General features: G+C 39.3%; 1 protein-coding gene across 1 annotated transcript in view; it reads right to left on the reverse strand.

The window, feature by feature from the left end:
- The window catches only part of LOC306660154 (cGMP-dependent protein kinase 1), a 1,225,718-nt gene extending 1,212,558 nt beyond the window's left edge, over positions 1–13,160 (reverse strand). The window contains exon 1 of the mRNA XM_079138303.1: positions 10,463–13,160. Coding sequence (XP_078994429.1) covers positions 10,463–10,728 — 266 coding nt within the window. The 5' untranslated portion in view covers positions 10,729–13,160. The remainder of the gene's footprint in view (positions 1–10,462) is intronic.
- Positions 13,161–13,802: the final 642 nt, after the last annotated feature.

A 13,802-nucleotide genomic window follows, 5' to 3' on the forward strand; every position in this document is an offset into this window, starting at 1 on the left:
GCCTACTGGGACAGAACAAAATAAGTACTTTTCTCCTCAGCATCAAATCAAACAGGATACCAATTATCAGGAAGACTACCTCATATTCAGGCCCCTGGGGACTTTACATGAGAGGGGTCACAGACTGAAAGAAATAGCCTTTTACAGGAAGGCTGAATGACACTTTCCAAGAGAATATTGATTCAAGAACTTACAGTCCATTAGATATGACCCACAATTCATCCCTTTGTGGCAGGCAAGACTAGTTTCTTTTTACCTAAAATTGTTGAAAGGCAGCTTATATTTAGGATGTTTCATAAAACACTTTGCTTCTTTCTTTTAAATACATCTATATAATAAAATTAACTCAATTATTTTTTATAATAAAGATTCTAGACTGAAATGAGCTGTACTGAGTTATTTAATTATTTGTAGAACCCCAGAATTATCAAGAAGATCAAATAATCTACTAGAAGTATCATCTACTAACTAATCTGATTTTTACTTATAATTTTCTTTCCTTTTTATGGAGAGAGGGGAGCAAGGAGGGAATCATTTCCTTATTATTCTCTCTTCACACATATTTTTGACAGCTATTAATTGTCCATTATTTCTGTTTCCTCTTCTCAGCAAATATGAGTCCAGAGGTTTCCTCATAGGAGTACGAGGAATTTCCCTCAAACTGTTATCACTGTTCAAATAACTCTACATGCAAACTGTACCATTTGTTTTTCTTTTCTTCAATACAAACACTGGAGAAGAACACTTCACTTTGGCTTTTTAAATACATTCTTCACGATCACTACTAATTGGAAAAATAAAAGACCATATGTATTCAATAGTAACATTCCAAACTCTTGAATCCTGGTGTTAAGAAAATTTATGTATTTGAGAATATATATTAAAATTCAGTACAGGTCACACTATTAAACATACAATTGTTAAATATTATACTTCTGCTGCCATCTTGTGGTCATTTTTGAAATCTCTCTCTCCCCCTTTCTCTCTTCCTCTCTCTCTCTCCTTTGCCATCTCTCCCCACACCAATCCTCATTTTTTATTTGTTTGTTTTTGTTTTCCTGCTTTTTAAGGGTATTTATTGTCAAATTTTAAGGTCTCTCTTTTGTAACTGGGTAGGGAAATGATATGCACTATTTTCCAGAAAAAAAGGTTGAATTTTATAAATTTGTTGTCCTCATGTAATGAATTTCCTTTTTTCTTCTTATGTTTTTTGAATTTGTCCACCATATCTTTCCTAAACAACATAATTTTTTAAAGTCCTTATTTTTTGATTAATCTAGTTTCCTACAAGGAAAGAGAATATAAGAATAAGAAAAACTAATTTGTATTTTATCAAAGATTTTTTTTCCTTTCAAACCTTTTTTGAGAGAAAAAAAATCACTTTTTTCTGTCTATGAAACCATACATAGTGGAATGAACCTACTCTCAGGAACCAAGAAGGAGTCTGAGAAGAGGAGAAGACACTGAAGACATAGTCCCAGAACCCCAGGCTGGAAGCAGAATGGTGGCTCAGCATCCCTTTATTTTTTCTGGATTGTTCTAACCAACTGTTGGTGGGGTCATAAATCTGGGGAGAATAAAATGTTTTTCTTATGACATAACTCTTAACTAGACGGGCTTATCATCAAAGAAAGAGTGCATTTTATAAAGGCCACCATTTCTATCAAACTCCATGTCCCCACCTCAATTCCCCTGAAGACCCTGAGAGACAGCCATATAACACATCATTCAAAGATGGGAACAGAGAGAAATGGACTAATCAGAATGCTTTAAAACCATTAGGGGTAAGCATAAAACAAACGTGAGAACAGTATTTCATTTCTCCTTGAAAAAGACTTCAAAGAAATCTTTCCCAAACCTTTCGGTGTACCTATGTCTACATTATGCACAATCTATACTTTTGTGTTTTTATTCTTAAAAATTCATGAATCCTTAAAACTTGGCCTTATTCTAGGCAACATAGTTATACAGCATGGATTTAATATGATAGTTATACAATTTCTTGTAACATCCCTTAAAATATGTAACTATTAATATAAAATAAATTCAGTTATACGCCTCCTGGGAGCTTTCCTGGTACCACTAATAATATGAACATTTCTCTTGGGGAAAACTTGCTCTGAAATATGTGTTGACTAAGGAAACTCTAGTGAATCTAACACCCTTTATTTATAAATACATAGCTTAACAAATCACAGTGTCAAGATACTGATTGTTTAGAGCCACGGCTCAGATCAGAGGCTCTCAAACATTTTTTTCTGCAGTGACTCACAAGATGGATGGTGTTCCCATGTGCAACACACTCTTGTGAAGACCAGACCGTCTGTGGATCTGTGGATTATTTGCAATTTCCTGCCATACATTTGTAATCCTCTCAATCAAGAAAGTCAATGGGAATGGAAGTAGATGGCTCTCCCTAGGGAAATGCCTGGACACGCACTTAGCCTTACTTTACAAGAAACAAATAATTCATGAATTTTGATTCTTTAAACCATTATCTACTCATTTTAACCTTACAACTAGTTAAATACACACCATTGTGTTATGATTCCATGGTTAAAATCTGCCAGAGTAACACAAAGGACATCAAATTGAGAATTTCAGTGTGATCTTATTTTCTGAAATGACACTGAATTGAATAGGTACTGGTTTTACTCTCTGGAAAGCACAAGGGACCCTTTATTTGTTTGGAATATATTCTAGATATACACCACTGTTACCTTTTCTATGAAAAGTAGCATGGGGGAAGAGAGAAGTATGGTCAGCTGAGGGTTTAATTTGGCTGGAATTTTTACTGTAAACAGTTCTGGTTTCTACCCATGAGTTTAAAAACTAAGATATAAAAGAATATTCTATTTTGAGGATTTGCTAGCATATGTAGCCAAGTTCATTGGTGACCACATGATACATGAAATTAGCATTATCCACACTATGGGAGCAAAGAGAGGCATCAAGAAAAATATTAACATTTGCCCAAAGTCTTCAGATTTGCTTGTGAGACAATAACAGTATCATATCATTAAATAAACAGACCAAGGGATATTTGTAAGAGGCAAACATACAAATATTTTTAGGGTCCCTATAGGGTTTTTCAGCAGTATTTTTGGAGCATTTGAGGTCAGGGTGCTCAAATAAAGACACGTCTGAGGGTTTAAAACACATTTCAAAGCATGCTCTAAATTGGACTAGAATAGAAGGACAGTTTGAATTAGCAGCAAGTCTAACCAAGAGAATAATTTAAGAACCATAGTTGCAAAGTCTCTATCACAAGTTAAAAAATCAAACTAAATCCTAAAATGGTAATTACAATAGATGGCTTACTGGATGTGCCTTTTATAAACAAACTGAAGAAAACAGCACATTTATGCTATCCCTTGCACACCCAAGTGCCAGATAACAAATCAATCCAAATCAACTCTCAGGATAACAAATTAACTACTTAGGACTAATTTCCAAGAATATATCAAGTCAATATGCACCACGGAAAGGCTAAACATGCTGCTAACATATTAGACAGGGAAAATTACAGGCAATATTTTAAAGCGTTGTCAATATAAATTTTATATTGATTGTTTTTAAAACTACATTATTTTGTAGAGGTTTCTACAAATTCACATTTAAGAAACAAAATGAAAATGTTCACAATAAAACCAACAATGTACCCCAAAGTCTGCATTCCATCGATAGCATTTAGTAATTATTACAGAGAAGAATAAGCATTTTTAAAAAGGAATCAGTTAAGAAGGAAAATCAATAGGACAAAGAAATGAGTTCTACTATCAGTATATGACAAAATAAATCTATTTAAAAGACAGACACATTCTTGATATGTTCATCTTTCATTAAACAAATATTTTAAGGCATTGTGTATTTTCAATGTGACCAATTAATAAATAGATATTTGTAAAACCTCCGAAAGTTCAAACTGGGGGTGATGGTACATGCCTGTAATCTCAGTGACTCAGGAACTTGAGGCAGAAGAATTGCAAGTTTGAGGCCAGCCTGGGCAAATTAGAGAGAGCTTGTCTCAAAATAAAAAATAAAAAAAGAACTGGGAGTGCAGTTCAATGGTAGCTCAAGTCCCAGTATCACCACCAAAAAAAAAAAAAAAAAAAAAAAAAACTTTAGAAATTCAAATTACATAAATAATACTTGAAATATCTGAGGATATGCAAGATATGAAAAGCTTGAAGCAATTGAGAGCAAGTGACCTGCTCCATGTTTGCCGTTCTATGATTTTTGCAAATGAAATTTATCTGGCAGGACTTACAGACGCCAAGCTAGAAGAAACAAACACAGAGGCTCAGAAGAGACACACAACAGAAACCGATTCAAGAATTAAAAAAAGGATGAGGAAGAGCAGCACTGAGTAGAGGTAATGTGTACTGCCTAAACATGTGTAGTCCCTGGAGATGGCACTGTGACACATGCACAGCACCTGATGCACTAGAAGATGCCATGATCTGTTTTATAACAACAGATCCAAAATGGAAACCCTCCTTTTTACAAGACCTGATTGTGCCAATCCAATCTAGAGGAGTTTTACAATAACCACTCTGAGAGTTGTAATAATAACTTCTATAAGATGAAGTGACAATTTAGTGCATGTGTATATACATATGTATGTGCACATTTGCATATATGTGTGTGTGTATTTGTATTTTCCTTTAACATTTTTTATTTTTAAATTTCTTCATTTCTTTTCGGGGACTCAACAACACAGCACACTAACAAAGCTAGACTCAAGGTCAGTGCTCCTTTCTGACAATTCCCAAACTTCTGAGCTTTCACTTTTGTGAAACAGGATATGCTATCCCTGGTTTATCTCAGAGCTCACAGTGACTTCCAAAAGCTACAAGAAACCTAGATAATACAGGGCCCTGAACTCTGATAAGCAAATTCTCATTGGCAAATGAAAATAATTGTTCATACCCTAAGCAGCTGTGAAATCACCTGAAAATCTTATCAGAGAAAAGGGTTTTAACACATGCTAAGAATCTTTCACACAGTATGATGAGAAGGCTCTACGAAACAGGCTTTTGGTCAGGAAAGAGGAAAAAGATAGGACATCTTTTGTTTTTTTCAGGTCTATTAGAAATAGTTGCATGAGTGTCAAATTTCTAATTAATGTATGGTTAAATGTAAACTCTTGTCAGGCAAAGTGGGGCATGCCTGTGATCCCAGCAGTTTGAGGCTGAGGCAGGAAGATTGTGAGTTCAAAGTCAGCCTCAGCAAAAGCAAGGTGCTAAGCAACTCAGTGACCCTGTCTCTAAATAAAATAAAAAGTAGTGCTGGGGATGTGGCTCAGTGGTTGAGTGCAAATGAGTTCAATCCCCGGTACCCACCCCCACCCCCAAAAAGTAAAGTCTTGATATATATGTGTGTGTGTGTGTGTGTGTGTGTGTGTGTGTGTGTGTGATTCAAATGGAACAAGAACTCCTGACATATTGCAAGCACATTAAGAAAATGTATATGATTCCAGAACTACAGCTAAACCCCAAGCAAAGTATCTTAAACAACAAGTATAAACACATGATAAACCAAAGACTGATTCACTTCCTCTGTTGCTAATGCAAAAATCAAGAATCCTAAATTTTCTTTCTGGTCTTATTTCTAAGATTATTTAAAAAGCACTTCCAAAATGATTTGCTCAGTTTCCTCATCACTATACCAGGTGCATAGCCAACTCCTATACACCTTGGACTGAAGGTACAAGCATCCCTGTGCCATCCCTGTCCTCTACAAATCACATGTGGCAATATACAGAGACACTTATGAGTTGTTCTGTGTAAAACCCTCCCCCTCTTCCTCTGCCTGCCTCCCCTTAAATCCTTGTTATAAATATTAATCATCAGAGTCAGCCAAATGAATGTTCACTCCCTAAAGCTCCCTTTAGAATATCATGATGTTAATCAGAAAAAGAAAATAGGTTAACATGTTGATATATTATTGGTTAGGGATCAACACATTTTGATGATAGGAATGGTAGACAAAAGGTTAGCAGGAGGATTCTTGCAAAAGGTAAAGAAAATCCGAAGGAAGCAACCAAGGTTATTTTCACATCCTTCATAATCGTAATTGTATCATTCATCAGGCCTGTCCCTAAGGGGACACTGAGCTGAAGAAACTCGGTGAGGAAGGAGGAAGATTAAAGATAGGCAAGTGACAATTCCAAGAGCAGGACTACCTGAGGAAATTAAACTGGGCACAGTACATTCAAGGTGTGTGCTGAATATGAGTTCACTGATCATTGCCCATGAAGTCAATTTAGTGCTGGCTTTATGACTTTTAAGCCCTATTCTAATTTAGCGCAGGTGTATTTCTTCATAGAGGAAAGGATTACCAGTTTACTAACATGGAACCAGCCTTAGTCCAAGTTTATTCAATGTAGCAGTTTAGAACTTGGGCTCTAAGAACTATGAGATTTGGGGTTGAAACTGGTCTATGGTATTTCCTAGCATTGAGACCATAAGTAAGTAACTGAACTTCTTCACACCTCTGATTTCTCACCTGAAAAGTGGGGAGACTGTTTAGAATTGCTATGAGAAAACAATGAGCTTCTATAAATTAATTAGCTTAGCATGGGGCTAAGATTAGCTATCTTTATTATTGCTATCATTGCTGTTTTAAAACACTGTGTATTTTCTAATTGATGCTGGATATAGAATTCTGCTGGGGCACACTACTTCATTGAAGTTGCTTAAATCAAAATTAGGCCAACACCTTGACTTATTTCAAAGGTCAAACTAGTCCTGAACCGATCAAATATGCAAAAAGCAACGAGTTTTCTGGGGCATACAGCCCAAAGCAAGTATGTTCCAGTACAAGAATGTTCAAGTTTCAAATGATCAACTTACATCATCAAGAATCAAGGGATTCACGACAAGAATAGCTCAAAGGCTTTGGAATAGAGTCTATTATTATCCCTATAACAAATTAATAATTATTCTAGCCTGTGCTGGAGCTAATTTAAAAATTCTGTGCAGCCCCCTGAGCACACACTATTAAATCAGCAGCCAAAATAAGAAAAAATGTATCTATCCACAAATTTAAGGGAAAAAATTAAGAGTAATAGACCATTCTTGATGTGGAATATATGCATGATGGGAATCAAGAGTTCACGGTAATCTATGCAAAATATTTGGAGTTCTTTGGCAGAAAAGAAAGTATTTTAAATATAAATTTAAAATATCGCCACCATCATCCAAAGCAGAATGTAGTTTTCAATGATAATCACTTGAGCCCTACTGGGTATTTCTTAAGGGGTCTGAAAATGAGTACCACAATAAGTTGGATGTGTTTGTTCTTTTTAAACATGATCATTATATTGTACACTTGATACTTATGCTGAGAGCTCAGATCTTCCTTTTCCCTAGTATAATTTTCATCTAAGCATTCCTTAGATACTTAGATCATTCTTAATGGAGATTGTGCATTACACTCTCTGTGGACACATGGAAATCTGACTAATTGGACTGACTTGATTACAATAGTCAATGAATTCTCCCATTTCCTTCCACTATAATAAGTGCTTTAAGATATTTTTGCCACCTGTTATGTAAATTTTTAGATTGCAGAAACTTTCAAAAGTAGTGGTTACAGGAAAAAGTTATTTTATTCTTCCTGCCAAATAAATTCCTATACTTTCAAACTCCATTACTCTTCTTGTTAGTATAAAAACAGAGTGGCCTAATAAAGTTTGGAATGAACCTACTGCACAAATAGCTATCATTCAGATGCAACAGCAACAACTGAACACTAGCATAGCAATAAAGCACTCTGCTTCAACCCCAGTATACTCATCAAGATGGCACAGACTCTAACAAAAGACATGGAGTAAGAGAATATCTACTTCCCACATCCAAATTGCTGAAAAATAAAAAGACCTCTTATTTTGAAAGCATCTTATCTGCCACCAAATTTTCTCTCTTAAATATTTTTGTAATTTTTTTTCCTTGACCAAAATAAGCTGTCTCACCAGTAATAACACAGTACTGTCTCTTTAAGTGCTTGGATGAGTACCTAATTCCAATGGTTACTATTCCCATATATTATACCTGTCAACATTCTTTTAAACGCTAATGAGTCACCTTGCTGAAAATAAACTCCATGCTTCTATTTGAAAGTATGAAACTAAGTACTAGTGGGAAAAAGTTGGCCCTCAGTCACAGTATAAATCAGGGTACACGGTGAGTAGAAAAGTTGTCTAGCTACGTGCTGTGCTACCGACAAATATTCACTCCACTTCTATCGTACATGACCTACTCTTGGGATGAATGTTCCTACCTCTAACAAGAAAATGCTGGGGCGGTTGTCTGGGGAAAAGGGATAGGAAAGGGATGATTTCTTCTCAGTACATACAAAACCTCCTTGTTCTTTCAGATTTCTTCTTAAGAAATTTTCCAGAAAGTGCCTCTATGAGATCTGGTGTTTGAAACAGAGGAGACTCTAGATACTCTTGTCCTCTCCATACCCTAGTGAAATCTGCCGTGCTCCAAAGCAGTGTTGTTCCTCTGGGGGGCACAGCCCAGACACACAAATCTGAAATTTCAAAAATGTGATAAAGCCTGAACCCAGCAGCCCTGGGAGGCCAGCAGCTGCAGGGTGACCGCTGATGAAGTGGCTTCTTAAGGAGGTGGGCAGATTGATTCCAGCTGCTGAGTGCAGGGCAGGGCAGCCACCACAGAATGCACAGCAAGGCTGAGGCAAGACAGCAGCAGCTTCCCAACCAACGCAAGGCCAAATATTAGCCTGACAGAAGGAAGGAGAATGCCGCTGATCCATCCACTGGGGACTTTCAAGGCAGGCTGGGCCAAAAGGTACATTTGGACAGTGTCACTTCACAAGTGATTCGTGACTCAGGAAGTCTGAAAGTTGTTCTTTGAGACATTTGTTCAAAAGGGCACACATTCCTAACGTGAATCCTTCCTGCTTGGTTCCTGTTTTTCTACTCTCACCCACTCCAGCTTCCCTCTCGTCCCTGCCCCCAATCAATGCACAAAAAGAGAATACACAAGCAGATAAGAAGGGAGTACCATTAAGGAGTGGGAGATATGAAGAGACCTGGGTATGTCTTGTATGGGGACAAAGAAGACGACATGCTCTTCAGAAAAGCGGGTTTCACAGTGAGAGAGCTAAGGGTTGGTAGTTAAGGAGTCCCCTGAGGGCCCCAAACTCAGACACCAAGTGATCTAAGCAGAAGCAAGGGGTAAGAGGTAGGCGGGCATGAAGGCACGCCTAATGGAATATTCAATATCCTGAGAAATGCACTTTAGGCCCTGCACTTCCAGAGACTAAAAGCCAGTAATGGGCTTTGGAGTCTGCACTTCCTCTCCCTAATGTCCAGAGGCGCTTTAATGCTGCAGCCAATCGATCAGCCTTCTCCGGTGAAGGCGGCGAATGGAGTGCAAAAGCTTCCTACTTGTGGCCAAACTCCGTCCAGCCTCCTCTGCATACCCCGAAGGAGCGACACTCAATTTGAACTGGACTTGGCTCTTAAAATGCCCGGGAGGAGGAATGGAAGAAGCCTGGAGGCGCCCGGAGAAACAGCCCGCCCTTCCCTCCTCATCCTAACTTTTCCAGGAAGAGATTCAGAGGGAAGGCAAACACGGAGGTTCCACCTTGGGACAGGGCTGAGCCCCCAAACAACTTCAGGTGCAAGGTCACCTAGCATCCTCCAAGCCCAGGGCAAACGAAAGAATGGCCCTTCTGGAAGGGACACAGCAGAACAAATGAACCTTCAGAAGATGGGGTTTCTTTGCCATTTCTTGCTGACATCACTGTTGCCTTGAAAGTGACCCTGTGAATAAAATCTCCCTTTCTCACTCCGATACTGGAGGCTGTACCCCTGCAGTGGAGACAAGCCTCTGTCTCACCCCACCCAGTGCCCTCCTAACACAGCTTGAACTCTCGCTAAGTTCAGTCCCTAAATTGAACTCAACCCTGCCCAGCCTTCTGTAGCCACTCCCCGGGAGGCTCTGGCGGCCCTTGTGAGCATGCCCCGTGGCCTGGGTCGACTCTGGGAATCTCTCCGGAGTCCAGGATGGGCAGGGTAGAGTCCCAGCGTGGGCGCCCCCACCGAAGCGCACAAAGAAAGCCGGTGCGACTGCAGCCGACTGCCGAGTGGCCAAGTTAGAAGACGCGAGAAAACTTTCCCGATTCTTCTCCCCACCCCCACGCCACAGGGGCGCGTCTCCCAGAGGAGCTCGCCTTTCCCAGCCCGACAGAGACAAGCGCAGCACGTGATGGGCAGAAATAAAAATAAACACTTCCCATTCCCCGGCCGCAGGGCCACCCCCCACTCCGTGAGCCGCAGCTAGCAGGGGGAGCCCCGCGCTCACTAGCCCCTCCGCAGCAGCCCCGAGCCCCCAGCCCTGGATCCTTAAGTCCCGACTGGCGCCCCGCCCTCCGCCAAGAGCAGTGGCCTTAGCTCTTTCCTGGGGCGCCGAGCCCCAGCGCCTACCTTTCAGATTTGGTGAACTTCCGGAATGCCTGTCGGAGGTCGTGGAAGGACCTGTACGTCTGCGGCTCAGCGGAGATGCCCTGCGCCCGGGTAGTCCGTGGGCCGATGTGGGTCGAGGGCACCGGCAGCACCGACTGGCATTTGTGAAGCTTCCTCTTCAGCTCCTGGATTTCCTCCTCCTTTTCTGACAGCCGCTTCTCCAGTTCTTTGATCCTCTCCTCCTTGAGCATGAGAATCTTGGCAAAGTCTTCCTCCAGCTCGCTCATTTTTTCTCTGAGCCCCTCCACGAAACTTTTCTCCGGCGGCGGCGGCGGCGGCGGCGGCGGCGGCTGCTGGGACGACAGCCGGGAGAGGCGAGCGCGGCTGAGTGAATGGGGCGCTAAGTACTGGAGCGCAGCAGAGTGCTGCCCCTAATGCGGCGCGAGGAGCCGCTAGCTTCGATCCACTTCTGCTGAATGGACTAAAAGCACCGAGGGGAGGATGAGAAGTCTAAAAGCGATGCAGAAGAGAAGCAGAGTGCTAATCCCTAGCCTCTCTGGGGAATAGGTGATTATCTTTCATTGAGAAACCAATTAGAGCTGCCCTTCCTCCCCTGAGACCCCCTCCCCCGTCCCCCTTTCCCAATCACTCCGTGAGAAAGGCGCGCGCACCACCCCACCAAGAGCCTAGTTTCTAGCTGAGCGTTGGATCAGAGAGCCTGGTCTCACTCCATCACACAAAAATCAAAAATCACTCTTCCACGCTTTATGGTACCAAAAGAAGGGAGTGGGATGGGTGTGTGTCGGGGGGAGCTTTATGCCACTTGATCCTTGAAATAGCAACAATTACCATGTGATCTAGTGGATGACGCAGTGCTTGTAACTGGATCCTAAAGAGTGTGTGTGCGCGTGTGTATGTGTGTGACATTTCATAAATATTAAACTGCCATTAGACAATAATCTGCTTTAATTCATCTTTGTTTTCACCTTTGATTTCCTTTCTGCTCTGGATTAATTTAGAAGGGAAGATAGGTGTGTGTGTGTGTGTGTGTGTGTGTGTGTGTGTGTGTGTGTGTTTCTTACAGTGAAGTCCTGATCTTGGGACCCTAAGTAATAAGAATGATAGGACAATAGCAGTTCCAGTTTTTCTCAGCATAAAGCTTTACTGGAAATTGTGAACCAAAACTTTTGGAGGGGAAACTGGATGAACGTATGGTAATGAGCCGACGAGTGTTTACGGAAAAGAGGCCATCCCATGCGTTGATTGTAAACGTTTTCAAGTCCAGATTTTATTTCGTCTGCGACAGTTAAATTTTGTATAGTAAGCATCCACATTACATCACAACATCATCTTTCATGGTTCTGAAGCTGCTACAGGCAGTACTAACCTGCTGGGTCACTCTACAGTTCCAGTTTGAAGTAGAAACTGCATCTGTAACCATCTGGGTTTCTCTCTTACTTGTGCATCCATCACCTACCTACCCTATGCTAGAGCCCGAGTATTTGCTAATACCTACACTTATTAAATATGTACTCTACGTATCACAGAGAACCTATTTCACAACATGGATCACTTGCAAGTATTTGATTCACAAGAGGGACATTTATTCAGGTAATGATGGATAAATTAGTAAATCTTTTTTTTTTTCAAATAAATGCAACTAAGACACCAAATTATTCTTTCTGAAATAGTAACTTTCCTTAAAAAGAAAAATCAGTGTATAATTACTATTTACCAAAAAAAAAAAAAAAAAAAAAAAAAAAAGTTCTACCTTGTCTGAAACAAGTAAAGGAAAAACAGGCGTGTACCTAGGTTTGAAGTAAACTCTGTATTATTTACTTTTAGTTCTACTCATCTGATTATTTTAAACTAATATTATTACAGACCACATCTGAATTTCTTGATGGTACCCGATGCTCAAGTATGGCTACATCTACTCATTTTGGAAAAAGGGTTCTCTGTGTTGTTAATAGTTACTCTTCTGTTACTTCTATGAACAACTTAATCTGCTACAATCCTTTTAGAAACCCTTAGAATAATTGAATTTAAAAATAATACATTGAAAATATATTTGATCACATTCAAAAATCTAGGGCATAGCTTCAACTTTATTTTTGGAACAAATAAAAATAATCTTAAAATGATTCTTTAAAGGTTTTTCCCAACTCTTATACCATCTTAAAGGAACACATTATTCAAACATGTTTCTCCTGCTTATTAAAAAGAAAGAAATATTTAAGCCAAAATTACACACACATATACGCCAAAACTAAATTTATTCCTAACTTCCAAAATAAAATGTATTTTTGAATGAATCAGTTTTAACTTAAATAATGCTGGTCCTAGTGACATTAAATTTTGTCCATTGGTTTAAAATTTTTAGCTTTAGAATGCAAGGAAAGCTTGAGAAACAATACTCTGGTAGATTTTTCTTAAGCATTGAAATAAATAAAAGCAAAAGAATAAAAGAAGCCAAACAAACTTTGAAGATGATTCAACCAAACTGCCTCATATTATAAAATGAGATCTTGGAGGAGAAGTCCAAGATCACACAAGGACAGAAGTTTGAATCCAGAACTCTGAACACAGTGATGCTAGTTTCCCACTATCCTGCTTCTAGCTTGAAACCTGAAAACCTAGAAATTCTAGGATTCTGACCATCTACTTCTCAAAGATGTGACATTGCTTTGTTGCTTCTAAATCTGCAGCAGTGATACTGTCAGAGGAGAAATATTAATGAAACCTTAGTGGGGTTTTTGGTTTTTTGGGTTTTTTTTTGTTTGTTTGTTTGTTTGTTTTTTTGGGTTTTGTTTTGTTTTGTTTTGTTTTTTTCTTAAAGGAGAAGGTCGCCATCTAGTGCCCTTGGAGATATTCACTAAATAAAAATCATAATCCCAATGAAGTTGAGGTTATGTCCTTAAATAGCTGTAGCAGTGTTTTCACGTTTCATAGTTGAGAGAAATAAATTATGAACAATGTTATGTCTGAGGAAGCATTTCTTAAAACTTGATATTTTATAGCCACTAGACAACAATGATACTAAGCACAGAGCTAAATCCTGTATGTGATGACTGATTTTAATCCCCACGATGACTCTGTAAGCTAAGTACTATTATTTGGTAGTATTTTATAGGTGGATGAGCATCAGTTTATAGGTGGATGAGTAGTCTGTCATATCCCACTGTCCATATTTGGTCCAGGCTTTCTTAATCCTTGGGCAGCTCTGCTTCTATCTGAAATATTTCAAAATGTATTTTTCTCTGAGTTCAATGACAATCAAAACTAAAATGTCTTAGTTCATGGAGACATTTTAAATTAAAAAATCCTCCCAAAAAACCCAGATAAATTCCTAAGATTCTGG

The sequence above is a fragment of the Sciurus vulgaris genome (assembly GCF_902686455.1).
Source record: "Sciurus vulgaris genome assembly, chromosome: 4".
Classification (NCBI taxonomy): Eukaryota; Metazoa; Chordata; class Mammalia; order Rodentia; family Sciuridae; genus Sciurus; species Sciurus vulgaris.